The 26,243-nt window shown below is 38.4% G+C and overlaps 1 protein-coding gene across 3 annotated transcripts in view; it reads left to right on the forward strand.

The window, feature by feature from the left end:
* Positions 1-26,243, forward strand: part of DMXL2 (Dmx like 2) — a 163,264-nt gene that overhangs the window by 37,149 nt on the left and 99,872 nt on the right. For 2 of the 3 annotated variants that reach the window (XM_060097340.1, XM_060097341.1), the window contains exons 3-7: positions 960-1,031; positions 5,206-5,284; positions 6,104-6,239; positions 6,882-6,948; positions 25,910-26,088. In XM_060097340.1, the coding sequence (XP_059953323.1) occupies positions 960-1,031; positions 5,206-5,284; positions 6,104-6,239; positions 6,882-6,948; positions 25,910-26,088 (533 nt within the window). The remainder of the gene's footprint in view (positions 1-959; positions 1,032-5,205; positions 5,285-6,103; positions 6,240-6,881; positions 6,949-25,909; positions 26,089-26,243) is intronic. The other variant, XM_060097342.1, reaches the window with a different exon arrangement.

The raw sequence follows: 26,243 nt of genomic DNA on the forward strand, positions 1-26,243 counted from the left end.
AAAATAAACAAACAAACAAACAAACAAACAAATAAATAAATACACTCTGAGTGACTATAGATACTAAAAATAAATAAATAAATGAAATCACTTCTTTTGCATTAGAGTGCCCTGAAATCACAGTAGACCTTTTCGGCTTGCCTTAAAAACATGTATACCTAATTTAGCTTTATAGGTTAACCCATAGACCTAGAGGCGTGAGAAGAGATGGTTTTTGGTCTGTTCCCTGTAGTTGTTTCCCTCTTGCCAAGAGGAAGATAAACTGGGAACTGGCTTTCAAGGAATTATTGGAAAACAGGCTCTGGTAAGCTCCTAGGAATAGAGGAATTTGTATTTCTTCTCATCAGGTATGTGACCTGGAGCAAAGTCCTCTTGGCCCCCAAACCCCTAGCTTAAGTCCACTAGAGATGTCTATATCAGCTATTTCTCCTCCAGTTGCAGTGGATGTCTGTCTGGTTTCTCCTTAGTCCATTTTCTCTATTCCTCCTTCTACATGGTGTTCCCAATTGGTATTTTTTGTTTGATGGTATAGTTAATGGCATTTTATTTGATATATTTTTTAAAACCTGTTGCCCTTTGATGTCTTTTTCTACTTCTCATGGTTTTTATATTATTTTCACTGGATTGTAAAGTTTAAAGTTTCTGACAGATGTACCATTGAAATGTGTCTTTGTTAATAAAAGTTATTTCTGCATTTAAAAATGAAATTTTTATAGGAAAGGATGATTTCTTTGAATAGGTCAACCTTGTATTTGATATGGAAAATAAAGCCTGCTGAATTTTTGATAAGAGAAGAGATTCTTAAGTCCAGTACTTTTCCAGTTATATTTATGGAAGGGAATAAACCATAAATACTGTATTGGGATTGTATGTAATCAGTTTATACATTATTGTGAAAAGGAAGTTACCTTTATTTTCTCTTTTCATTAAATATTAATGCTTTGTTCATTCTTTTTTAGGTTGCAGCTTCATATGGTAATGCTGTTTGTATTTTTGAGCCCTTGGGCATAAATTCTCATAAGAGAAATTGTGTAAGTATTAAATGGTAGTAGAAAAGTTTTATAACTGAGTTGGGAATCCAGTTGACAGCAATAAAGAGCTCCTTAGGAGCTGGTGCTGAAGGTGGTCTGGAATATCAGTGTGAAGTTTGTCTGGTGCTTTATGGTAAGATCTTTTACATTCACTAGGAATATATCCCTAGGCCTTTTAGAAAATCAGTTTCCTAGAATATTGCTTATTGAGATTTGCCTTGTTAATTGGGATCTACCCCAGGTGAACTCCTGTTGTTTCTTATGTAGATTACTAGACTAGTCTCCTGTCTAATTAATCTATCCCCTTTCCCTTTCTCTGTTCTCAGCAGAGTAGATCATGACACTTCTCTGCTAAAAACTCTAATGGCTCCATACTTCTCTCACATTTAAAGCCAAAAAACCTTAGAATAGACTACAGCCCTTCTTCCTCCACCCCCGCCTTGCCCCCACACCTGCACCCATTTATTACCTCACAAAGCTCATCTGCTATTCTTGTCCTCTCTGGTCACTCCAGCCACACTGGCATTTTCAGTGTTCTTTGGATAGTTGCCCTCTCATCTTTGAGCCTTTGCATTGGTTGTTCTTTTGTCTGGAATGTCCTTCTTTCTCTGGATAGCTCCAGGGCCAGTTCCTACAGATCCTTTAAGTTTTTGCTTAGTAATACCTTCTCAATGAGATGTGCCTTGACCGCCCTCCCCTTTTTAAAAAAAAATAATTATTTTCCTAATTTTTTTTTTTGTCTGTGTCGAGTCTTAGTTGCAGCACATGGGATCTTTGTTGAGGCATGCGGGATCTTTTCGTTATGGTGTGCGGTCTGCTCAGGTTTCTCTCTATTTGTGGCGTGAGGGCTTCTCTCTAGTTGTGGTGTACGGGTTTACTCTCTCTAGTTGGGGTGCGCAGGCAGGGTCTGTAGGTTTCAGCACGCGGGCTCTCTCTTTGAGGCAGGCGGGCTAAGTTGCCCCGAGGCATGTGGGATGTTAGTTCCCCGACCAGGGATCGAATCTGCATCTTCTGCATTGGAAGGCGGATTCTTTACCTGTGGACCACCAGGGAAGTCCCTTGAACACCCTTTTAAAAATTGCCACTTGGTTCTCCCACCTTCCTTCTAACCTGTCTATCCTTCTATTTTTAAACCTTTTTCAATAGAGCACTTATCTTGTTTATTTATTTATAGATTACTGTTTAGAATGTAAGCTCCATGAGGGTAGGGAGCTTTGTTTCTTTTGTTCACTGATGCATCTCAAGTACTTAGAACAGTATCTGGAACATAACAGGTACTTCTAAATATTTGAATGAAGGAGTTAGGAGCTTAGGTAAACTCACTGGGTGCTGAATTATATTTTGTCTAAATCCAATATGGTTAGAAAAATTTTTTAATTTTAAAATTACTACATGCATTAGAACTCCACCATCACTCACAAATAGTTAAAACTGCCAGTGTGAAATCTGAACGCCAAGATTTCACCTCTTGACATATTTACCAGTAATTAAAAAAAAATTGTATTCTTAACTGCAGTAAATAAGTGGTTTTGATATTTTCCATTAAATGTATGTATATGAATACTTTTTTTACATTTCCCCCCAGAAGTACAAATTATATCATAGTCTCTTCCCTATGATAATATTATGAAATGCATATTAAATTTTCAGAGTACTGGGCTTCCCTGGTGGTGCAGTGGTTGAGAGTCCGCCTGCCGATGCAGGGGACATGGGTTTGTGCCCCGGTCTGGGAAGATCCCACATGCCGTGGAGCGGCTGGCCCCTGAGCCATGGCCGCTGAGCCTGTGCGTCCGGAGCCTGTGCTCCGCCAACGGGAGAGACCACAATAGTGAGAGGCCCGCGTACCGCAAAAAAAAAAAAAAAAAAAAATTCAGAGTACTTAAGAGTCATTGGGAGTACATATTTAAAAATTCATTTGTATTTGCCTGGAGGCACAGTGGTTAAGGATCTGCCTGACAATGCAGGGGACATGGGTTCAAGCCTTGATCCGGGAAGATCCCACATGCTGCAGAGCAACTAAGCCCGTGTGCCACAACTACTGAGCCTGTGCTCTAGAGCCTGTGTGCCACAACTACCGAGGCTATGCTCTAGAGCCCACGAGCCACAACTACTAAAGCCTGCATGCCTAGAGCCCATGCTCCGCAACAAGAGAAGCCACCTCAATGAGAAGCCCTCACACCACAACGAAGAGTAGCCCCGACTCGCCACAAATAGAGAAAGCCTATGTGCAGTAACGAAGACCCACTGCAGCCAAAACTAAATAAATAAAATAAATAAATTTATAGAAAAAGATTCAGATTCCATAAATAAATGATACAAATGAACTTATTTACAAAACAGAAACAGATTTACAGACTTTGCAAACAAACTTATGGTTACCAAAGGGGAAAGGTGGGGGGTGTGTGGGAGGGATAAATGAGGAGTTTGGGATTAACATATACACGCTACTATATATAAAGTAGATAATCAACAAGGACCTACTATATAGCCCAGGGAACTCTACTCAATACTCTGTAATAACCTATATGGGAGAAAAATCTGAAAAAGAATAGATGTATGTATATGTATAACTGATTCACTTTGTTGTACATCCAAAACTAACACAACATTGTGAATAACTATACTCTAATATAAAAGAAAAATTAAATTAAAAAAGAAAAAAAAATCAGATTCCAGACCTCACGCCCCAAATTTCTGCGATGTAATTGGTCCACAGATTACACTCTGAGAAGCACTAATGGAAAGAATGTTAGGGATAGCTCTAGTGTTAGGAATAGCTCTAGTGTTAGGAATGATTTTATTATTACTGTAAATAGTTCTGTTGAGCAGTATTTAAAATACTGTTGTGACTGTTGTTGGGTCAGCAGTGATAGGGTTTAAAAAATAACTTTTTCCCTGATTAATAAATATAAAATTACTTTTGGATACTGAAATTCAGGTTTTATAGTTGTATTTTAAAATTCCACCTCTAGATAGTCATGAAATCTTGAATAAATTATTTTATTGTTAAACATTTTAAAAGTATTATAAGTGAGGGCATTGCCATTTATTAAATTATTACTTGCCAAGCAATTAATGTATAACTTGCCTATAAAAAGCCTTGACATGGCTTTACATTGCACTATACTTTCACAAAAGGACATTTTATGTTTGTCTACTGCAAAGAGATATCTAAACTTTTTTACTTACTGTATTTCATGGGAAAGAGCAGTGACTTTTAAATTTTAAATCTTTCTATACTTTAGAATGGAAACAGTAAGAAAATAGAATGGAAATTATTCAAATATAGGTCAGGTTTATGGGTTTTATATATTATATAGTTCAAATTTGTTGGCTTTTTGGAAGGTATATCTAGTTTTATTTTAGACATTGACTCCATAGGATTGTGTTAATTTGTACTTCTTTCTAATGTGCATTTACTTTGTTTTTATAAACATTTATTGAGCATCTGTGTACCAGTCATTACAACAGTGAATACACAAAGCTCATTATGGCATAATTCCTGCCCTTGAAGAGTTGCAGTGTAGTAGGAGAGTCAGATATATAAACAAATAATTCAGTGTGACCAGTGTTATAATGGTAGAATGTAAGTAAAAAGTGCTCTGAGTGCTGCCAGGATGTCAGAAGAGGCTTCACTGCAGAGGTGATGATTTAGCTAGATCTTGATGTAACCATAGGAGTTTGCAGGCGGAAAAGAGAGGGAGGGATACCCTAAGAATAAGAATGTGTTTATAGGGGACTCCCCTGGTGGTCCAGTGGGGAAGACTCTGTGCTCCCATGCAGGGGGCCCGGGTTCCATCCCTGGTCGGGGAACTAGATCCTGCATGCATGCCGCAACTAAGAGTTTGCATGCCACAACTAGGAAGCCTACATGCCTCATTGAAGATCCTGCATGCCACAATGAAGACCCTGCGCAGCCAAAAAAAAAAAAAAGATTGTGTTTATAGACATGGAAGGAAGCCTGGGAGACATGCTTTGTTTGGGCGTGGCAAACAGCCTGATATGGTAGAATAGTAAGTGGAATCATTGGAAATTATTTTAAAAACAGTATTTTGAAAATAATAGTGAAATATTTACATCTTTGTTTCAGATCATAGTCTTCAGTTGAAGAAAATGATAATATGGTAGTGCTTGTGGATATTACTTTGAAAACATATCTCTCTCTATGTTTCAGCAACTCAAGTGTCAGTGGCTTAAAACTGGGCAGTTTTTTTTGAGTTCCGTGACATACAATTTAGCATGGGACCCTCAAGGTATTTAGCGATTATCTTTAGAAATTATGAAAAGTTAATATTTGTTTTAAGTGTGTGATTACACTGTGATATAGTCTCCTATAATAAGAAAATGATCAGTAGTATTCTCTTTTTGCTAGTGAATAAGTATACTTTTTTCTTTTTCATATACACTGCTTTGTACAGTGCTTAATTTACTGTTCTGTGCTTTCCCCTGCTACTTTTGAATGTTTTGTTCCAAGAAACAATGATGATTTCTTTCATTAATTAATGTGCTGTACTTTACTCTTACTGTGTTTATTAAGAAATAAAATCAGAAATAAAACAAGATCAGAAAAACCCTATCTCATTTTGTTATTTGTATTTCGGGAAATTACTGTCTTTAATATTGAAAGTTCAGAAACTTTTAATGATAATGGCTGTTGTCCCTTTTTACATTCACAACTAGTGAGGGTAATTTTAATAGTCCATGTAGAAAAACAAATTTCATTAATCTTTAGTTATGTCATATCCTGAGAATATTCTGTGTTATATATAGAGAGTTTTTTGGGGTTTGTTTTGTTATTCTGCTTCTGTTTTTTTTTTTTTTTTTTTTTTAAGTTTTACCTGATAGACAATAGCTCTTTGTCAGGAGGCTTTTATTTTTTGTTCTCAAGTTTCCCTCAAGTTTTCTTGTCAGTGGATTCTAACTTTTAAATGGATATACTCCACAAGTGTTTTTCATAGGCAATATTGCTTATTTTTCACAGAATAGTTTTTAGACCTAAGCAGAAGCCCACATGTGTGTTTATTTCTCTAGGTAATCCTTGCTTATTCATCTGAACATTCTTTAATTTTCAGATAACAGATTGTTGACAGCAACTGATTCTATTCAGTTGTGGGCTCCTCCAGGGGATGACATTCTGGAAGAGGAGGAAGAAATCGATAATAAAATTCCTCCTGTTTTAAATGATTGGAAGTGCATCTGGCAGTGCAAGTTAGTGTCTAACTCTGTTATGTTCATTAATTTAAAAAATGCTTCCTGAGATATGTTCTTAGAAGCCTAGAAAAATAGACTTTTTCTAACCAAAACCCATTATAACATCATCCTTTAATCTGTGCTACAATTGATTGTTTTAAAAAAGGATGAAAATATTTTCATAGTTAATAACCTCAGGACTTGGGTTGAGAAGGTTGATATGTAGGAATTATTCATTAATGCATGAGATATAGGTGGGATCGGGAGAGGGAAGATGTGAAAGTTGTGAGACACTCTTTCAAGTGGAAGGATTGTGTGAAGGGATCCATTAACAATATGGAGTATGTGAAGGGATCCAACTAGCCAGGGAAGATGATGAGCTCAGTTTTCAAATGTTACATTAGGGTGTTGGTGGGGCATGTAGGTTGCAGATAGCATTTATACATGTTAATTGCATTCTTCTTTGGCTCCCCAAAGTGAGCTTTGGATTAGCTTTAATGAATTAATTTGTATTTTTAGGGAGGTGAAATATTTATATTTTTTTTTCAAGAGGTGAAAACACTCTTGTTTTGATGATGTTATGAAAATCTTATTTTGACCATTTATATATATAGTGTTCCAGATTTTAAAAATGCTAACTGTTCAATTTTGTTTTTTTAGAACCTCAGTATCTGTACATTTGATGGAGTGGTCCCCTGATGGTGAATATTTTGCTACTGCTGGAAAGGTAAAGGACCAAACAAAACATAAACAGAAAAAACAAAACAAAAGTGTTCCTTGTTCATTCTCATGTTCAGTTTTTTCATCTGTAAAATTAGGATAATCCTACATTACAAAGATGGCCTGAGGAATAGTGATAGTTTTTGTAAAAGATCTGCTATGTTTCCCATAGGTAGTTGGTGTTTGGGAAATAATGGCTATTATTTTTATTCTTATTTGACCCTTGTGAAAATTTATGGTTTTTAAAATTAATTTTTAGGTTTAAAAAATAGCATATGTACATAATTTGAAAAGTAAAATATTACTACTAGATTTACAATGAAAAGATACACTCCCTTCTTCTCACTCTTAATTCGTGTCCTAGAGGCAGTGATTCATAAAATTGCATAGTTTAGTATTTCTTTACATATTCTTTAGTAACTTGATTATGCTCCCATTTTAAAATTAAAAATTTTTTTTTCCTTTTGGTTTTATGTATAATTTCTGGCCTTGCTACTATGGAGGCTAAGACTTTAGTTCTCTAGCTGATGTCCCAACCTCATCTCCACTTAGCACATACACATATTCACTTCCCTTCCTTCTGTCTTTCTGATATAAGCATCTCATAATATTTTGGAAAATCACTATTTATTATTCACATTAAGAGTGTGTAAAAGACTTTTCATGGAATAATTACGTTGGCATTAGTAATTAACTTTGTTTTACTGTTTGCTTAGTTTTCTATATACCTAATTCATCCCCCACACCTCTGAAATTCTTTGGATCTTCTCTCAGTATAATCCCATGTAGGAGGTATCCTGGAAATGTCTGTTCTCTTTGCTCCAATCTGGCTTTGTTGTTCTCTGAGTCTAAAATAGTAGAGCTCTCATATCACGATTTTCTTTTACCAACCTCGGGAGATTCTCTTTGCCCATCTCCTTTGTTAAATTCCCTGTTTCTTCACATCATTTATCATCTTCTTTCCTTGTTTTATTTTTATTTTTGTTTATTTTTGCGGTACGCGGGCCTCTCACTGCTGTGGCCTCTCCCGTTGCGGAGCACAGGCTCTGGACGCGCAGGCTCAGCGGCCATGGCTCACGGGCCCAGCTGCTTCGCTCCATGTGGGATCCTCCCGGACCGGGGCACGAACCCGTGTCCCCTGCATCGGCAGGCGGACTCTCAACCACTGCGCCACCAGGGAAGCCCCTTTCCTTGTTTTGATAGAGATATCCTCCAGTGGGTTCCTGAGAAAAGATGAACGGGAAAAAAACATTTTTGAGGCCTTACAACTCTGAACAGTTCTTTCTTCTTTGTTATGCTTTATTTGATTGGGCATAGCATTGGGATGGAACTAATTTTCCTTCAGAATTTAAGAAATCATGCTTCTGTTGCCTTCCAGCTTCCAGTGTTGCTGTTTGAGAGGTATAGTGCCATTATGACCATGCTCTCCCAGCTCTAGCTTGTAGAGGTTTTAAGAATGTTCCCCTTATCCCAGTGTTCTAAAATTTCAATATATCGTGGTATGGGTCACTCATCTGTAAATATTTTAGTATGTATCTCTAAGGGATAAAGACTTTTTTTGTGCAGGCAATTTGATGCGCCTGTTCAGTCTGAAAACTCATGTCCTTCAGTTCAGGGGGATTATTTTATATTATTCCTTTTGTGTTATTTCCTTCTTTTCGTGTTCTCTTTTCTCTCTTTCTGGATCTCCCCTTATTCAGATGTGGATCCTTCTATACTGATCCTCTAATTTTATTTTTTCTCCCCCGTCTTCATTTTTTGTTTGTTTGTTTGTTTAAATTCTGAGTGGGGTGTTCAGCTTTAACTTAGAAATAATTTTTTCCTGCTATCACGTTTTTGATTTTCAAGAATTTTTTTCTGATTCTATGACTGCTCCTTTTTAAATACATAATATTTCCTAAGTATAAAATGAATATATATAAAACTTATATATAAGATAATAATTAAACAAATGCACATGTATGTACCCACTACCCAGTTGAGACAAAGGACATAAAACTAATGGGTTACTATTTTCCTCTTGCATCTCCTCATTCCCCTCCCACCTATGCAACTGGAATCCTGAATTTTATGTTTTATTTCATTGCTTTTAAAAAAAATAGTTTCACAGGTGTAAATTCCCAAAGAATATAATTTTTATTTTGGTATAGTTTTGAACTTATAAAAATGATACTGTATGGTTATTGAAATATACCTTCAAGATATTAAAAAATAAATTTGTGATGATATCAATTATTTACTTCTTAGTTAATGTATTCAGTAAGAAAAAATTGCATTTAAAAATCACAGGTTAAAGTTTAGTTGTTGTTTATGAATTAAAATTTCCATATTATACTTTACAAGGCAGGGATAGGTTTTCCAAGAACATCAGAATTCATCCAAGGCCTTTTGAGTTAATCTTTAGTTGTAGAACACTCAACTGTTTTGTGGTTGAACAATTACTTGGCACAGAGGTAGTTAGTTGCTCAATAGTTGATGACATTATAGACAGGAAGACTGTATAACATTATAGGCAGAAAGACTGCAATCATGTGCGGTTTAGCAGTAAACTAATAAATAACGGTTTCAGTGTAGTGAGGAGTGTAAAAAATATTTGGAGGTATCTGCAGCAGCTGTCATGTAATATTAAAACATCTGTGATTTCTGTTAGAGACAAAGTCACAAGTACTGCTAACATCATTTTGGTATGTTTATATTCATAACTGAAATTTAGCATTTCCTTCAATTAGCAGTTACAAAAATAAAGAAGTAATTTTTTTCCCCTACTCAAGTTCATTGTAACTCTGGGTCTTGGTTTTCTTGGTTTCTCAAGAAGCAGACCCTCAGACAAGGATTCGAGTTCAAGTAATTAATAAGGCAGTGCTCACCAAAAAATATACTGGATTTGAGGCAGGGAAGTGAAGGTGCTTAAAAAAGAGTGTATTATCATGCAGGTGATTAACAAGATTAAATCTCTGGCTAACTCTGGGAGTTAGTGGTCCTCACAACATTATGTTCCTCACACTTGTTCTTCAGACACATCACACATACACACATGGGTCAAAGGCTGGTGAGAGCAGAGCATTAATTCTCAGCACTTACAAACAATTCCTGGAAAACTCAGGCAAAGATATGTGGCTGCTGTCAACTGGAACTGGCTCACTAAAATGCTAAGGCATGAGAGGATACAGTTGAGGTATCAAAAATATTTTTTATGTCTTGAATTCTATCTGCAGGTGCCTTGGGTCAGAAGACCTCAGAACCTCTGGTCTCAAATCTGGACATTTAATTTTTTGTTTTCCACATTTAGACCTAAAACCTATGTGGAATAGTTTTTAGGTATGGTTTGAGGAAGAGGTCAGGTTTCACTTTTTCTGTATGGATATCCAGTTGTCCAGCACAATTTGTTGAAAAGCCTCTTGTTTCTCCATTGCTCTTTATTGCCACCTTTGTCAAAATCAAATGTCCATACTAGTGTGGCTCTGTTTCTGGATTCTTTTCTCTAGTCCATTGGTCTTTCCTTGTAGTAATGCCACCTTCGTTGCTATAGCTTTTAAATTGTCTTGATATCTGGTAGAGCAAGTCTTCCCATCTTGTTTTCCTTCTTTAAGATTATCCTATCTATTTTTGGCCCTTTGTATTTCCATATAAATTTTAGAATGAGCATAATAAATTTTATAAAACAAACAGAAAACCTCTTGTGATTTTGATTGATATTTCATTGACTCTATAGATCAGTTTTGGGAGAATTGACGTCTTTACAGTTGAGTCTTCTCATCTATGAACATGATATAGTCTTTAATTTAGATCTTTTTACTTCTCTCAGTAATATTTTATAATTTTTTCTAGAGGTCCTAAATATCTTTTGTTAGATTCATGCCTAGGTATTTGATTTTTTTGATGTCGAAAATGATATGAATGGTATCATTTTATAATTATTACTGGTATATAGAAATGCAATTAATTTTTGTATATTGGGTTTATACCTAGCAATCTTAATAAACTCATTAATTCTAACAAGTCCTCTGTAGATCCTTTTGAATTTTCTATGTGCATAATTCTATTAGTTATGAATAATGGCAGTTTTATTTCATCTTTTCTAACTCTTAAGTGTTTTGTGTCTTCTTTTTTTCTGCAGTACCTAGGACCTCTAGTATAGTGTTGAGTAAAGGTGCTGAGAGTAGGTATCTTTTCCTTGTTCCCAGTATCAAAAAGATGCCTGGGGCTTCCCTGGTGGCGCAGTGGTTGAGAGTTCGCCTGCCGATGCAGGGGACACGGGTTCGTGCCCCGGTCCGGGAGGATCCCACATGCCGCGGAGCGGCTGGCCCCATGAGCCATGGACGTTGGGCCTGCGCGTCTGGAGCCTGTGCTCCGCAACGGGAGAGTCCACAACAGTGAGAGGCCCACGTATAGCAAAAAAAAAAAAAAAAAAAAAAAGATGCCTTTCACTGTGTCGCCATTAAGTGTGATATTTACTGTAGGTGTTTACTATAGATACTGTTTTTCAGATAAAGGAAGTTTCCTTCTTATTTGTAGATTGCTAGGATTTTTCTTTTTTAAATCACAAATGATGTTGAATCTTAGCAAATACTTTTTCTGCATCTAATGATATTATCATTATTTTCTTATTTAATAAGATGAAATATGTTGGACTTATTTTCAAGTGTTAAATAAATCTTGTGTTTCTGGAATAATCTCAACTTGATTGTAATGTATTGTCCTTGCTGGATTTGGTTTGCTAATATTTTATTTAGGATTTATGAGATCTGTATTAAAGTGAGGCTTGGCAAATAATTTTTCCTTTTTTGTACAGGTATACCTGGTTTTATTGTGCTTTGCTTTTTTGTGCTTTGCAGATAATGTGTTTTTTAACACAGTGAAGGTTTGTTTCAACCCTGTGTTGTCAGATGATGGTTAGCATTTTTAGTAATAAAGTATTTTTAAATATTAAGTTATGTACATTTTTAAAGACGTAATGCTATTGCACACTTAATAGTTTTTCTCAAACTTTTTTAGGTGTTCAGCCTTTTTTGTTTTTCTCAGCCTTTTTTTTTTTTTTTTTTGCTTACTTGGGCCTCTCACTGTTGTGGCCTCTCCTGTTGCGGAGCACAGGCTCTGGACGCACAGGCTCAGTGGCCATGGCTCACAGGCCCAGCCGCTCTGTGGCATGTGGGATCTTCCTGGACTGGGGCACGAACCCATGTCCCCTGCATCGGCAGGCAGACTCTCAACCACTGAGCCACCAGGGAAGCCCAACCTTTTTTGTTTTTAATGTATACATTTAACACTATAGATTTCCCTTTAAGCTTAGCTTTATCCCATAAGTTTTTTTTAATTCCATAACTTTTGATATGTATTATTTTTATTATTATTCTAAATATAAATTTTTCTAATTTTCATTGTGATTCACTTTTTGATTCATGGGTTGTCCAGAGTATGGATTAGAGTCAGGCTCAGTTGTTTTGGGGTGGTGGTGGATGGTGCAGAAGTATTTTTGGCAGTGCCAACTTTTATTTTGTATTATTAAGTAAAACTTATGAGTAATTTTAGACTAATAACTACTGATACTGTTATGATAGCGACCGGTAGCTGTTGACAGTTACGTACGAGAAACTGTGCCTTCAAAAGCCCTATGGGGCAACTGTTTTACAGAAGGGGAAACTGCGGCTTAAGAACTTCCCTGAGAATACAGAGATAGTCACAAGGTAGAGCTGGGATTTTAACCCAGATACTTTAGATTTCACAGCACCAAAATCAGTTGGCTTTGTATTTCATTGAGAAAATATTTTTTGCAAGTGCATTCGTAGGGATGCTTTGAGGCCTGGGTTGAGTGTGCATTCTTCTAGGAAAGGTTTATATAGTTTCTGCCAGGCACCTGGGGGCACACCCAGTTTAAACTAAATTCTCAGCTTGGAAGTTGTGCCACACAGTGTGCGCTTGGGTCTCATGAGGCCTGTTTTGTCGTTACAGATGCCCAGCGGAGACTTTTTCCTTCACTCAGAGTTCAGGTGCAGATGAACCCTTCCTTACCATATTCCTTTTCAGAGAGGGTTTTTTCTTGATTTCATCCTTTCATTTAGCGATAGTCCTTAGGGGTCTTTTTCTTTGTTTGTTTGTTTTTTATGGTGTTATGCAGGCACCTCTGATCTGACTTATCACCTTGCGTGAACACCGTGTGTTGTCTCTATGTAGCTACTGTATTTTAAACTGAAGCTATATACAATGGAATATTACTCAGCCATAAAAAGAAACGAAACTGAGCTATTTGTAATGAGGTGGATAGACCTAGAGTCTGTCATACAGAGTGAAGTAAGTCAGAAAGAGAAAGACAAATACCGTATGCTAACACGTATATATGGAATTAAAAAAAAATGTCATGAAGAACCTAGGGGTAAAACGGGAATAAAGACACAGACCTACTTGAGAATGGACTTGAGGATATGGGAAGGGGGAAGTGTAAGCTATGACAAAGTGAAAGAGAGGCATGGACATGTATACACTACCAAACGTGAGGTAGATAGATAGTGGGAAGCAGCCGCAGAGCACGGGGAGATCAGCTCGGTGCTTTGTGACTGCCTGGAGGGGTGGGATGGGGAGGGTGGGAGGGAGGGAGATGCATGAGGGAAGGGATGTGGGAACGGATGTATATGTATGACTGATTCACTTTGTTATAAAGCAGAAACTAATAAAAATAAAAAAATAAATAAATAAAATAAACTGAAGCTCTATGCCATTGGGTGTTGGTAGAGTCCCATATGACAGTCCATGCTCCCACTTTAGCATTTGTGTACTATGGATTCTTACCTGAGAAAATAGATGTAATCAGAAGAGAACTTTGATAAACTCCCACCACCTACCTGTATCTGTTCATCTCCCTACATCTGTGCATGTATGTTCTGCCTTCCCTTGTGTTGCCATGGATGAGTGGTCTGCTTTTATACCAGGCCAGTTCTTCCACCTGTAAACTAGGTTCTGTTTGTCCTTGCTTACTCAGGGACCTCAGTATTGCAGTGCTCTCCTCTCTTCTCAGTTTTCCCTTCTCCATTGGGGCATCACATTAGCATATGTTATGGACTGAATGTTTGTCCCCCCTCCCCATTCATATGCTGAAGCACTAACCCCCCAAAGTGATGATATTTGGAGATGGGACCTTTTGGAGGTTAAGGTTAGATAAGGTCATGAGGGTGGCCCTCATGATAGGAACAGTACCCTTATAAGAAGAGATACCAGAGAGCTTGTTCTCTCTCTACCACATGAAGACACAGTAAGAAGGTTGCTGTCAAAACGCCAGGAAGAGAGGTCTCACCAGAACCTGACCATGCTGACACTCTGATACTAGACTCCTGACCTCCAGAATTGTGGGAAGATAACTTTCTGTTGTTCAAGCCACCCAGTCTATGGTATTTTGTTACGGCAGCCTGAGCTGACTAATACAGCACAGCATACCGAATGTGCTATAATCTTCCCCATTCTAAAGCAAACGAACAAAAACAATAACAAAAATCATCTCTTGACCTTCTCTCTCAGTTTCTGTTAATTCTGTGCCCTCCTTATAACACCTCGAAAGGGTTGCTTATAGCTGCTGTCTCCAAGTTCTTCTCCTCATTTTCTATTGCAATTGTTATTCTCTTTACCCAGAAAAATCCTTCCCCCAGAGACCTGCGTGGCTTTTCCCCTTAACTTTTTTTTTTTTTTTTTTTTTGCGGTATGCGGGCCTCTCACTGTTGTGGCCTCCCCCGTTGCGGAGCACAGGCTCCGGACGCGCAGGCTCCGGACGCGCAGGCTCAGCGGCCATGGCTCACGGGCCCAGCTGCTCCGCGGCACATGGGATCCTCCCAGACCGGGGCACGAACCCGTATCCCCTGCATCGGCAGGCAGACTCTCAACCACTTGCGCCACCAGGGAGGCCCTCCCCTTAACTTCTTAAATGTCACTGTCTCAGTGAGGCTTTACCTAAGCACCCCTTTAAACTGCATCTCACCTACCACTGTACTTTCTATACCCTTTGCCTGCCTTAATCTTACTTGTAACACTATCACTAGGAGTTTGTGTTAGTTTTCTGTTATTGCGTAACAAATTGCCACAAACTTAGCAACTTAAGACCACAAATTTATTATCTCAACTTCCGTGGGTTTGGTGTCCGGACATAGCTGGGTGCCGTGATCAGGGACTCTAAAGGCTGCAATAAAGGTGTCAGCTGGGATGAATTCTGACCTGGACACTTGACTAGGGCAGAACCCTTTTCCAAGCTCACTCAGGTTGTTGGCAGAATTTATTTTTTTGTAGCTGAATGACAGGGCTTGTAGTCGATTTCCCTCATACATTCTTAATGTTTCTGATTATCTCCTTTTGCTCACCCAGTGTGTGACGTTTGCCTCTGCTGTGTGTTCCAGCTGGCTAAACTTTGAGACTATTTTAGGATCTATGGTCTTTTGACAGGGTCACTTATTGCTTTAAAAGCTATTAATGAGCCATGAAAGATGATCATTATTCATTGTCTAAACATCTTCTGATTATTTGAACTCCCTAATGAATCTGAAAGATACCTTTGGGCTTCAGACAAAAATAAGTAAAAAGACTAAAAGTATGTCCTCTTAAATGGAGCAACTAGTTTTAAGCTCCTCAAAGGTGATTCTGTTTGTGCACTCCATGATGCCTAATACATTTTTTCTCTGAATTTTTATTGCACACAGCCTTAGCAATTGATTATTGAGTATTTTTTTCATTGTATTAGTCATGTTCCCTTAAGCTTTTTTTTTTTTTTTTTTTTTTTTTTTGCTGTACGCGGGCCTCTCACTGTTGTGGCCCCTCCCGTTGTGGAGCACAGGCTCCGGACGCGCAGGCTCAGCGGCCATGGCTCACAGTCCCAGCCGCTCCGCAGCATGTGGGATCTTCCCAGACTGGGACACTAACCCGCGTCCCCTGCGTCGGCAGGCGGACTCTCAACCACTGCGCCACCAGGGAAGCCCCCCCCGCTTAAGCTTTTAATGTTCAATTCTCCTAAGAGCTAAGTGTTTCACATTTCTGAGGGAAAGATAAGAACGCCTTTGAGATTGACTTATATAAAATAGATAACTAATAAGAACCTACTTTATAGCACAAGGATATATATATATATATATATCCTACTATATATAAAATAGATAACTAATAAGAACCTACTGTATAGCACAGGAAACTCTACTCAATACTCTGTAATGACTTATATGGGAATAGAATCTAGAAAAGAGTGGATAGCTGAGTCACTTTGCTGTACAGCAGAAACCAACACAACATTGTAAATCAACTATACTCCAATAAAAATTAATTGAAAAAAAAAGAATGCCTTTGGGGGTTAATAAAGTATGTCGTGGATTTAAAAAACTTACTCACTTTTTTGAGAAGATAACCACATCTAATTAAGATGCTCTTAATAAAAAGAACAGAAACTAACTTTGTAATGTTGGCTTCCTCTCCTCTTCAATCTGTTCTGCTGCTGTTAATAAAGCCAAGTTTGTCTGACTTGATGAAACAGATGGTGACTGTGATCTACCACTAGAAGGCATTTTCCAGCGCCCTCTGCTACACATGACAGAATTTCAGCTCAGGTGTTTGGGGATTCAAATCCAATTAACTTCTGGATTTTTAATATTATAGTTCATTGAGTACTTTTGATGGTAAGATCTCTTTTTTAAAAAAATAAATTTATTTATTTATGTATTTATTTTTGGCTGCGTTGGGTCTTTGTTGCTGTGTGTGGGCTTTCTCCAGTTGTGGCGAGCCGGGGCTATTCTTCGTTGTGGTGTGCGGGCTTCTCATTGCGGTGGCCTCTTTTTGTTGCAGAGCACGGGCTCTAGGTGCGTGGGCTTCAGTAGCTGTGGTGCCTGGGCTTAGTTGCTCTGCGGCATGTGGGATCTACCCGGACCAGGGCTCGAACCCGTGCATCGGAAGGTGGATTCTTAACCCACTCTGCCACCAGGGAAGTCCCAAGATGTTTTTTTTTTTCTTTTTTTTTTTTGCAGTATGTGGGCCTCTCACTGTTGTGGCCTCTCCCATTGCGGAGCACAGGCTCTGGATGTGCAGGCTCAACAGCCATGGCTCACGGGCCCAGCCGCTCCACGGCATGTGGGATCTTCCCGGACTGGGGCACGAACCTGTGTCCCCTGCATCGGCAGGCGGACTCTCAACCACTGCGCCACCAGAGAAGCCCCCAAGATCTATTTTTAATAAGTGTGGTAAATTAAATTTTTAGAGGGCTCAAGAGTATTTTGACTTTTTATCTGAGCATAGAGTCTTACTTATTAAAGAGCCTTCCCCCCCCCCACAGGATTACCTGATTAAATCTTCAGCTCAAGAATTGTTTTTTTTTTGGTTTGCTTGCTAGGTGTTTATTTAAATTCTGTTTATGTTTCCATACAAATTTTGAAATTATTTGTTCTAGTTCTGTGAAAAATGCCATTGGTATTTTGATAGGGATTGCATTGAATCTGTAGATTGCATGGCGTCCTAACCACTGGATCACCAGGGAATTCCCCGTCTGGTCATTTTAACAATATTAATTCTTCCAATCCAAGAACATGGTGTATCTTTCCATCTGTTTTTGTCATCTTCAGTTTCTTTAGTCACTGTCTTATAGTTTTCCAAGTACAGGTCTTTTACCTCCATAGATAGGTTTATTCCTAGGTATTTTATTCTTCTTGATGCAGTGGTAAATGGGATTGTTTCCTTAACTTCTCTCTCTTTCTAAAAAATATTTATTTATTTATTTATTTGACAGCATTGGGTCTTAGTTGCAGCACGTGGGATCTTCGTTGCAACATGTGAGATCTTTCATTGCGGTGTGTGGGCTCTTCATTGTGGTGCACAGGCCTCTGTCTAGTTGTGGTGTGTGGGCTCCAGAGCATGCAGGCTCAGTAGTTGTGGCACATGGGCTCTCTGGTTGTGATGTGTGGGCTCTAGAATGCATGGGCTTAGTTGCCCCAATGGTATGTGGGATCTTAGTTCCCCGACTAGGGATTGAACCTGCGTCTCCTGTGTTGGAAGCCAATTCTTAACCACTGGACCACCAGGGAAATCCCAAGTGTTTCCTTAATTTCTCTTTGTGATACTTCATTGTGACTGTATAGAAATGCAACAGATTTCTGTATATTAATGTAAAAAAAATACATTTATTTATTTATTTATTTTTGGCTGCATTGGGTCTTTGTTGCTGTGTGCGGGCTTTCTCTACTTGCGGCAAGCGGGGGCTACCCTGTGTTGCGGTGCTCGGGCTTCTCATTGAGGTGGCTTCTCCTGTTGCAGAGCATGGGCTCTAGGCACACGGACTTCAGTAGGTGTGGCACACGGGCTCAGTAGTTGTGGCTTGTGGGCTCTAGAGTGCAGGCTCAGTAGTTGTGGCTCATGGGCTTAGTTGCTCCACGGCATGTGAGATTGTCCTAGACCAGGGCTCGAGCCTGTGTCCCCTGCATTGGCAGGTGGATTCTTAACCACTGTGCCACCAGGGAAGTCCTGTATATTAATTTTGTATCCAGCAACTTTACTGAATTCACTGACGAGCGCTAGTAGTTTTCTGGCAGTGTCTTTAGGATTTTCTATGAATAGTATCATGTCTGCAAACAGTGGCAGTTTTACTTCTTCCTTTCCAATGTGTATTCCTTTTCTTTCTTTTTCTTCACGGATTGCTGTGGCTCGGACTTCCAAAACTATGTTGAATAAAAGTGGTGAGGGTAGACATCCTTGTCTTGTTTCTGATCTTAGAGGAAATGCTTTCAGCTTTTCACTGTTGAGTATGATGTTAGCTGTGGGCTTGTCATATATGACCTTTATTATGTTGAGGTAGGTTCCCTCTATGCCTACTTTCTGGAGAGTTTTTATCATAAATGGGTGTTGAATTTTGTCAGAAGCTTTTTCTGCATCTATTGAGATGATCATATGGTTTTTATTCTTCAATTTATTAATGTGGTATATCACATTGATCTGCAGATATTGAAAAACCCTTGCATCCCTGGGATAAATCCCACTTGATCATGGTGTATGATCCTTTTAATGTTTTGTTGGATTTGATTTGCTAATATTTTGTTGAGGATTTTTTTCTTTTTTTTTCTGTATGTGGGCCTCTCAGTGCCGCGGCCTCTCCCGTTGCGGAGCACAGGCTCCGGATGCACAGGCTCAGCGGCCATGGCCCACGGGCCCAGCTGCTCCGCGGCATGTGCGATCCTCCTGGACTGGGGCACGAACCCGTGTCCCCTGCATCGGCAGGCGGACTCTCAACCACTCCGCCACCTGGGAAGCCCTTTATTCCCCCTTTAACATGGAAATATCCTTACTTCTTTAACATAATATGTATTTATTATTAAGAGGAACATGCAGAGAAAATGAAAATCTCCAGCCAAAAAGCCATACCCCCAGTAAAAAAAAAATGGCCACTGTTCTCTGTTTAATATATATTCTTTTAGACTTTTTGATGCCTTTGTAAACCACACAGAAGTGTGTGTGTGTACATATTCTTTAAGCTGTTTATTCACTTACTGTATCATAGATAGATTGATGTGTCAATACAGATATATCTTTTCTTTTTAAAGGCAACTTAATTTTCCATTATATGAATGAATGTATACCATAGTTTAACTTAACCAGATAACTATTAATGAACATTTAGTAGTTCTAATTTTTTTCTATTGCCATTAAAAATGAACATCCTTTTATATAAATCTTGTTATGTCTTTTTTATAATTAACTTTATATGGTATAATTAAACCATATGTAATTAACCTAAAAGATATAATTAACATAAAATGAAATTATTTTTTAAATGTGCAGTTCAGTGTATTTTGACAAATTTAAAGACCTATGTAACAACACCACGATCTAGTTATTGGACACTTACATCATCTCAAAAGGTTTCCTTTTACTTCTTCCCAATTAATCCTTACTCCTATTCCTAGTTCCAGATAGGAACTATCTGCTCTGCTTTCTATCACTATTGATTAGATTTGTTTTCACTAGAGTTGTATGTAAATGAAATTGTGTAGTATACTCTATTGTGTCTGAGTTCTTGCACTTAGCACAGTGTTTTGTGATTCATCTATGTTGTGTGCATCAGTAATTTGTTCTTTTTATTTGAGTTGTATTCTGTTATATGGATATATCATAATTTGTTTATCCATTCACCTGTTGATGGACATATAGGTTGTATGGAGTTTTAGGCTAAAATGAACAAAGCTACTATGACCATTCATTTGGAAGTCTTTGTATAAACATTTCACTTCTCATGGGTAAAAAATACCTATGAGTGGAATTGTTGGATCACATGGTACATTACAAAAAAGTACCAGGTGCTTTCCAAAGTTGTACCATTTTGCATACTCACCAACAATTGAATAATATCAGTTGCTCCACTTTCTTTTTTTTTTTTTTTTTTTTTTTTTCCTTTTTGCGTTATGTGGGCCTCTCACTGTTGTGGCCTCTCCCGTTGCGGAGCACAGGCTCCGGATGCGCAGGCCCAGCGGCCATGGCTCACGGGCCCAGCCGCTCCGCGGCATATGGGATCCTCCCAGACCGGGGCACGAACCCGTATCCCCTGCATCGGCAGGCAGACTCTCAACCACTGCGCCACCAGGGAGGCCCCAGTTGCTCCACTTTCTTGCCAACATTTGACATTGTCAGCCTTTTTTTTTTTTTTTTTTTTTTTTTTTTGCGGTACGTGGGCCTCTCACTGTCGTGGCCTCTCCCGCCGCGGAGCACAGGCTCCGGACGCGCAGGCCCAGTGGCCATGGCTCACGGGCCCAGCCGCTCCGCGGCATGTGGGATCCTCCCAGACCGGGGCACGAGCCCGTGTCCCCTGCATTGGCAGGCGGACTCTCAACCACTGCGCCACCAGGGAAGCCCTGTCAGCCTTTTTAATATTAGTCATTCTAATAGTCTGTGTAGTGGTGTCTTATTGTGGTTTTCATATGTATTTCTCTGATTTCTAATGATGTTGAGCACATGCTTATTGCCTGTCTGTATACTTTTTTTTTTGGTAAAGTGTTTATTTGTCCTTTGCCCATTAAAAAAATTGGGTTCGTTTTCTCTGTATTATAGAATTGTAAGAGTTCTTTGTATATTTAGTACAATTGAAAGATAAATCTATTATATATATTTCCTCCCAGTCTGTAACTTGCCTTTTTATTTTTTTTAAACAATGTCTTTTGATGTGCAGAAGTTTTTAATTTTGAAGAAATCCAACATCAATTTTTAAAAATTGGTTTGTACTTTTTGTGGCCTAGATTTAAAAAATCTTTGTCTACCTTGAAATCACAAAGATATTTTACTGTGTTTTCTTTTAGAGGTTTTATAGTTTTGACTTTTACATTTTGAAGTGGTATTTTTTTTTTTAAATCAGGGATAATCATACTGATCAACACTTCTTTTTTTTTAGATGTTGGGAGTAGGAGTTTATTAATTTATTTACTTTTGCTGTGTTGGGTCTTCGTTTCTGTGCGAGGGCTTTCTCTAGTTGTGGCAAGTGGGGGCCACTCTTCATTGCGGTGCGCGGGCCTCTCACTGTTGCGGCCTCTCTTGTTGCGGAGGACAGGCTCCAGACGCGCAGGCTCAGCAGTTGTGGCTCACGGGCCTAGTTGCTCTGTGGCATGTGGGATCTTCCCAGACCAGGACTTGAACCTGTGTCCCCTGCATTAGCAGGCAGATTCTCAACCACTGCGCCACCAGGGAAGACCCCTGAGGTGGTTTTTTTGCGTTTGATTTGAAGTCAGTTTTTCCCCAAAGGTATATCAAGATATTTCAGTGGTATTTTAAAAAGGCAATCCATTCTCCATTGAATTTCCTAGACAACTTTGTTGAAAATCAGTTTTCCATACATGTGTGGATCTGTTCCTGGCCTCTCTGTTTTGTTCCATTGTGATATATGTGTGTGTGCGTGTGTGTGTGTGTGTGTGTGTGTGTGTATCCCCTTATGCTAATAATATGTGTCTTGATTATTGTGTCCCAAAACAAGTAGTTTCCTCTGACTTTGTACTTTTCTTTTAAAATATTTTTGGTGGTGTCAGTCCTTTGATTTCCATACAGATTTTGTCAGTTTCTACAAAAAAGCCTGCTGTGATTTTGATGCTGTTTATTTACGTTGTATCTCTATAGAACAATTTGGGAAGAATTGTACATTAGTAACATTTGGTCTTCTTTTTTTTAATTTTTTAAAAAATTAATTAATTAATTAATTAATTTTTGGCTGCTTTGGGTCTTCGTTGCTGTGTGTGGGCTTTCTCTAGTTGCAGCGAGTAGAGGCTACTCTTCATTGCGGTGTGCAGCCTTCTTATTCTGGTGGCTTCTCTTGTTGCAGAGCATGGGCTCTAGGCTCATGGGCTTCAGTAGTTGTGGCTCTAGAACGCAGGCTCAGTAGTTGTGGTGCACGGGCTTAGTTGCTCCACAGCATGTGGGATCTTCCCGGACCAGGGATCGACCCATGTCCCCTGCATTGGCAGGCGGATTCTTAACCACTGCGCCACTATGGAAGTCCCACATTTGGTCTTCGTATCTACGAATGTGGTACGTTTCTCTTTTTATTTAGGTTTTCTTTCTCTTAGCAGTGTTTCATAGTTTTCAGGGTACACAATTTAAGTTTATCTTCCTAATGTAAAAGGTATTTACAGAAATTACTTGGCTAATTATTGCTAAATATAGAAATAGAATTGATTTTTGTATTTTGATCCTTAGTCTTTTTTTTTTTTCATCGCGGTGCGTGGGCCTCTCACCGTCGTGGCCTCTCTTGTTGCGGAGCACAGGCTCCAAACGTGCAGGCTCAGTAGTTGTGGCTCATGGGACTAGTTGCTCCGCGGCATGTGGGATCTTCCCAGACCAGGGCTTGAACCCGTGTCCCCTGCATTAGCAGGCAGATTCTCAACCACTGCACCACCAGGGAAGCCCTGATCCTTAGTCTTATTACCTTGCTTATCAGTTCTAGCAGCCTTTTTGGGTAGTTTTCTTAGGATTTTGTGAACAAAGACAATTTTACTTCTTCCTTTCTAATCTGTATACCTTTTATTTTTTTCCCTTACCCAATATATTGCAAGTACTAGGACCTCTAGTACAGTGTTGAGTAGAACTGATGAGAGCAGACGTTCTTGTATTGCTCGCAATCTTACGGGAAGAGCATTGTCTTGCACCATTATATATGATGTAAGTTGTAGGTTTATTGTAGAGTCACTCAACTTGATCATGTTTTATATGTTCCCTTTTATTTTTCCTATTCCTATATGCTGAGAGCGTTGTTCTCCCCCATGAATTAGTGTTTACTTTTGTCAAGTGCTGTTCCTGCATATAGTGAGATAATTATGTAGGTTTTCTTTTTCATTCTGTTACTATGATGAAATGCAATTATTGATTTTTCCAGTGTTAAACGCACTTCACTTTGCTGAGATAAACTCCACTTGGTCATGATTTGTTTTTTTTTTTTAATATACTGATGGATTAGGTTTAAAGGTGTTTGCATCTTTGTTCATGAAAGATATTCCTGTATAGTTTTTTTATGTCTTTGGTTTTGTTATCTTGGTAATAATACTGCCCTTATACAATGAGATCTTTTCTTCAATTTTCTGAAACACTTTGTGAAGGATTGGTGCTATTTCTTCCTTAAATGTTTGGTAAAGTTCATCAGTAAAGCCACCTGGGCCTCAGATTTTAGTTGTAGTTTTAGGATTTTGTTTTCTGGTGAGAAGACTTGAAATTGTGAATGCAGCATCTTTAATAGATGTAGAGCTATTAGGTTTTCTATTTCTTCCTTTGTCAATTTTTTTTGAAATGGTTTTTCAAGGGATTTAACATATTGTAGGATCTATAGCCATGTCCCATCTTTCATTCTTGATAATAGTAATTTGTGTTTTCTCTAAATATTTTTGGTCTTTCTAGATAGATTATCAATTTTATTGATCTTTTCACAAATAGTTTTTGGATTCATTGATTCCTCTATAATTTTTGTATTTTATTTCATTGGTTTTTATTCTTCTTTATATCTCTTTAGTATGAGTTTTCTTTGCTCTTATTTGATGCTTCAGGTAGAAGCTTAAACCATTGATTTGAGACCTTTCTTCTTTTCTGATGTAAGCATTTAAAGCTATACATTTCCTTCTAAGTGCTAATGTAGCTGCGACCCCCAAATTTTTATGTTTTGCTTTCATTTTCATTCAGTTCAACATATTTTAAAATTTGCCGGGCTTCCCTGGTGGCACAGTGGTTGGGAATCCGCCTGCCAATGCAGGGGACACGGGTTCAATCCCTGGTCTTGGAAGATCCCACATGCCACGGAGCAACTAAGCCTGTGTGTCACAGCTGCTGAGCCTGTGATCTAGAGCCTTCGAGCCACAGCTACTGAAGCCCACTCGCCTAGAGTCCATGCTCCACAATAAGAGAAGCCACCACAATGAGAAGCCCGCACACCGCAATGAAGAGTAACCCCCGCTCACCTCAACTAGAGAAAAGCCTGTGTGCAGCAACGAAGACCCAGTGCAGCCAAAAATAAAATAAATAAAATAAATAAATTAAAAAAAAATTGTCTTGTAATTTAGAAGTGTTTTTGTTTAGTTTATAAATATTTGGGAATTTTCTAGCTATCTTTCTTGTACTGATTTCTAGTTTAATTGTGTGTGGTTTTAGAGTTTTAGGTAGTAACAGATGAGAATGGTGAGGCTCCTTCATTTCAGGGGGAAGCTGGCGGGAATGGGAAAAGGGGCTTGATTTCTCGGCTTGTGGAGGCTCTCTGACTTTCCTTTATGACTCCTTAAGGGCTCTCAGGTACCTCAAGGGTTTTTGTGGTACATAGTCTGAAACTACTGCCATAGGTTGTGCCGTAAATTTGGGAAGGTGAAAATGATGCTAAGGTGGAGAAAGTACTTGGAGGAAAGCAACTAGTGCACTGTTAAGTGGTTGTCTCAGAATAAGTACTTAAAGAGATTCGTTGTGTAATTCAAATATCCGAATAAATGAGACCTTAGTGGAAACATACATTATGTAGTATAGATTGAGAATGAATACTAAGATGGAAAAAAACAGAAGTGTTTGTCTAGTCCAGGTGAAAATATTTGGACCTATACATAATTCCATTGTTTCTTAGAGATTGAGATTTTTACATAAATGTTATCAATTTTTTATTTTCCTTTATATACGTTTCACCATAGAGGATGAAGCACTATAAAAGAGATAGTTTCTGTTAAATAAGATAAAATTATTTAGGCCTTTAACAAAATTCTTAGAACTAAGTAAAATGATAAAGTCAGTGCCTATTGTTATACCTTTAAATTTCTTAAGTGGGCATAGAAGTGGTTCCCCAAAACTGCCTAGATGCCCTCTCATCATTTAGAGTAGGAATCAGAACACTATGGCCCATGAACCAAGAGCGTATTTTACATTTTTGAAGGATTCTAAGAGGAAAAAAAACAACAACCCAAGAAGAATCTGTGTCACAGGCTGTGTGGTCCACAAAGCCTAACTTACTTGGCCTTTTACAGGAAGAGTTTGCTGAGTCCCGACTTAGAGTAAGAAGCAATTCATATTTAAAAAGGGTTTGTCTCATCCTTTCAGATCTCTTCAAAAAGGAGAAGATGATAACAGTGACAGATAACATGGCTTCTTTCTTATCCAGGCTAGCATCTGGTTCCAGCGTCTTCTTTACAGTGACCTTTGTGTATTGAAGTGGGGGAATTTGGCTTCAATCTCTGTTTGAAAAGTACCTTTATGTAGAGAAGTTTGATAATGAGCACACTGACCATTTATTTCTCAGGGATGGTATTATTTAGACTAATAAGCATCATTTTAGGTTTAGTTTTGTATTATGTATAGGTCACATTTTAGTTTTTATATATAGCTTAATTTTTTTTCCACACACACACTGTATTTTATTTTTACAAGAGATAAATAAACTGATACCAATATAGCTTAATTTTTAAAGCTTCTTCAAACCACTTAAATTTTGAAATGTGTAGATACAAATTAATTTTATATTGGCCTATATATTTTCACAGGATGATTGTCTTTTGAAAGTGTGGTACCCTATGACTGGTTGGAAGTCTTCAATTATACCTCCGGATCATCGTGGAGTGGAAAGGAGACAGGCGTCTGCCCAGTTTTCCTTTGTCTATTTGGCACATCCGCGAGCTGTGACAGGTTTTTCATGGCGTAAAACTAGCAAATATATGCCCAGGTTAGAAAACTGTGTCATAGAACTTCATTTTGTATTACTTATATGTTTATAAAAATAATGAAAACAAAGGTCCTTTTAATTGACATGGTGGCAATGAAGAGCAGAGGTTCTGGGCGTCAACTGCCTGACTTCAGATTCTGCTGTTGTTACCAGCT

The sequence above is a fragment of the Mesoplodon densirostris genome, chromosome 4 (assembly GCF_025265405.1).
Source record: "Mesoplodon densirostris isolate mMesDen1 chromosome 4, mMesDen1 primary haplotype, whole genome shotgun sequence".
Classification (NCBI taxonomy): domain Eukaryota; kingdom Metazoa; phylum Chordata; class Mammalia; order Artiodactyla; family Ziphiidae; genus Mesoplodon; species Mesoplodon densirostris.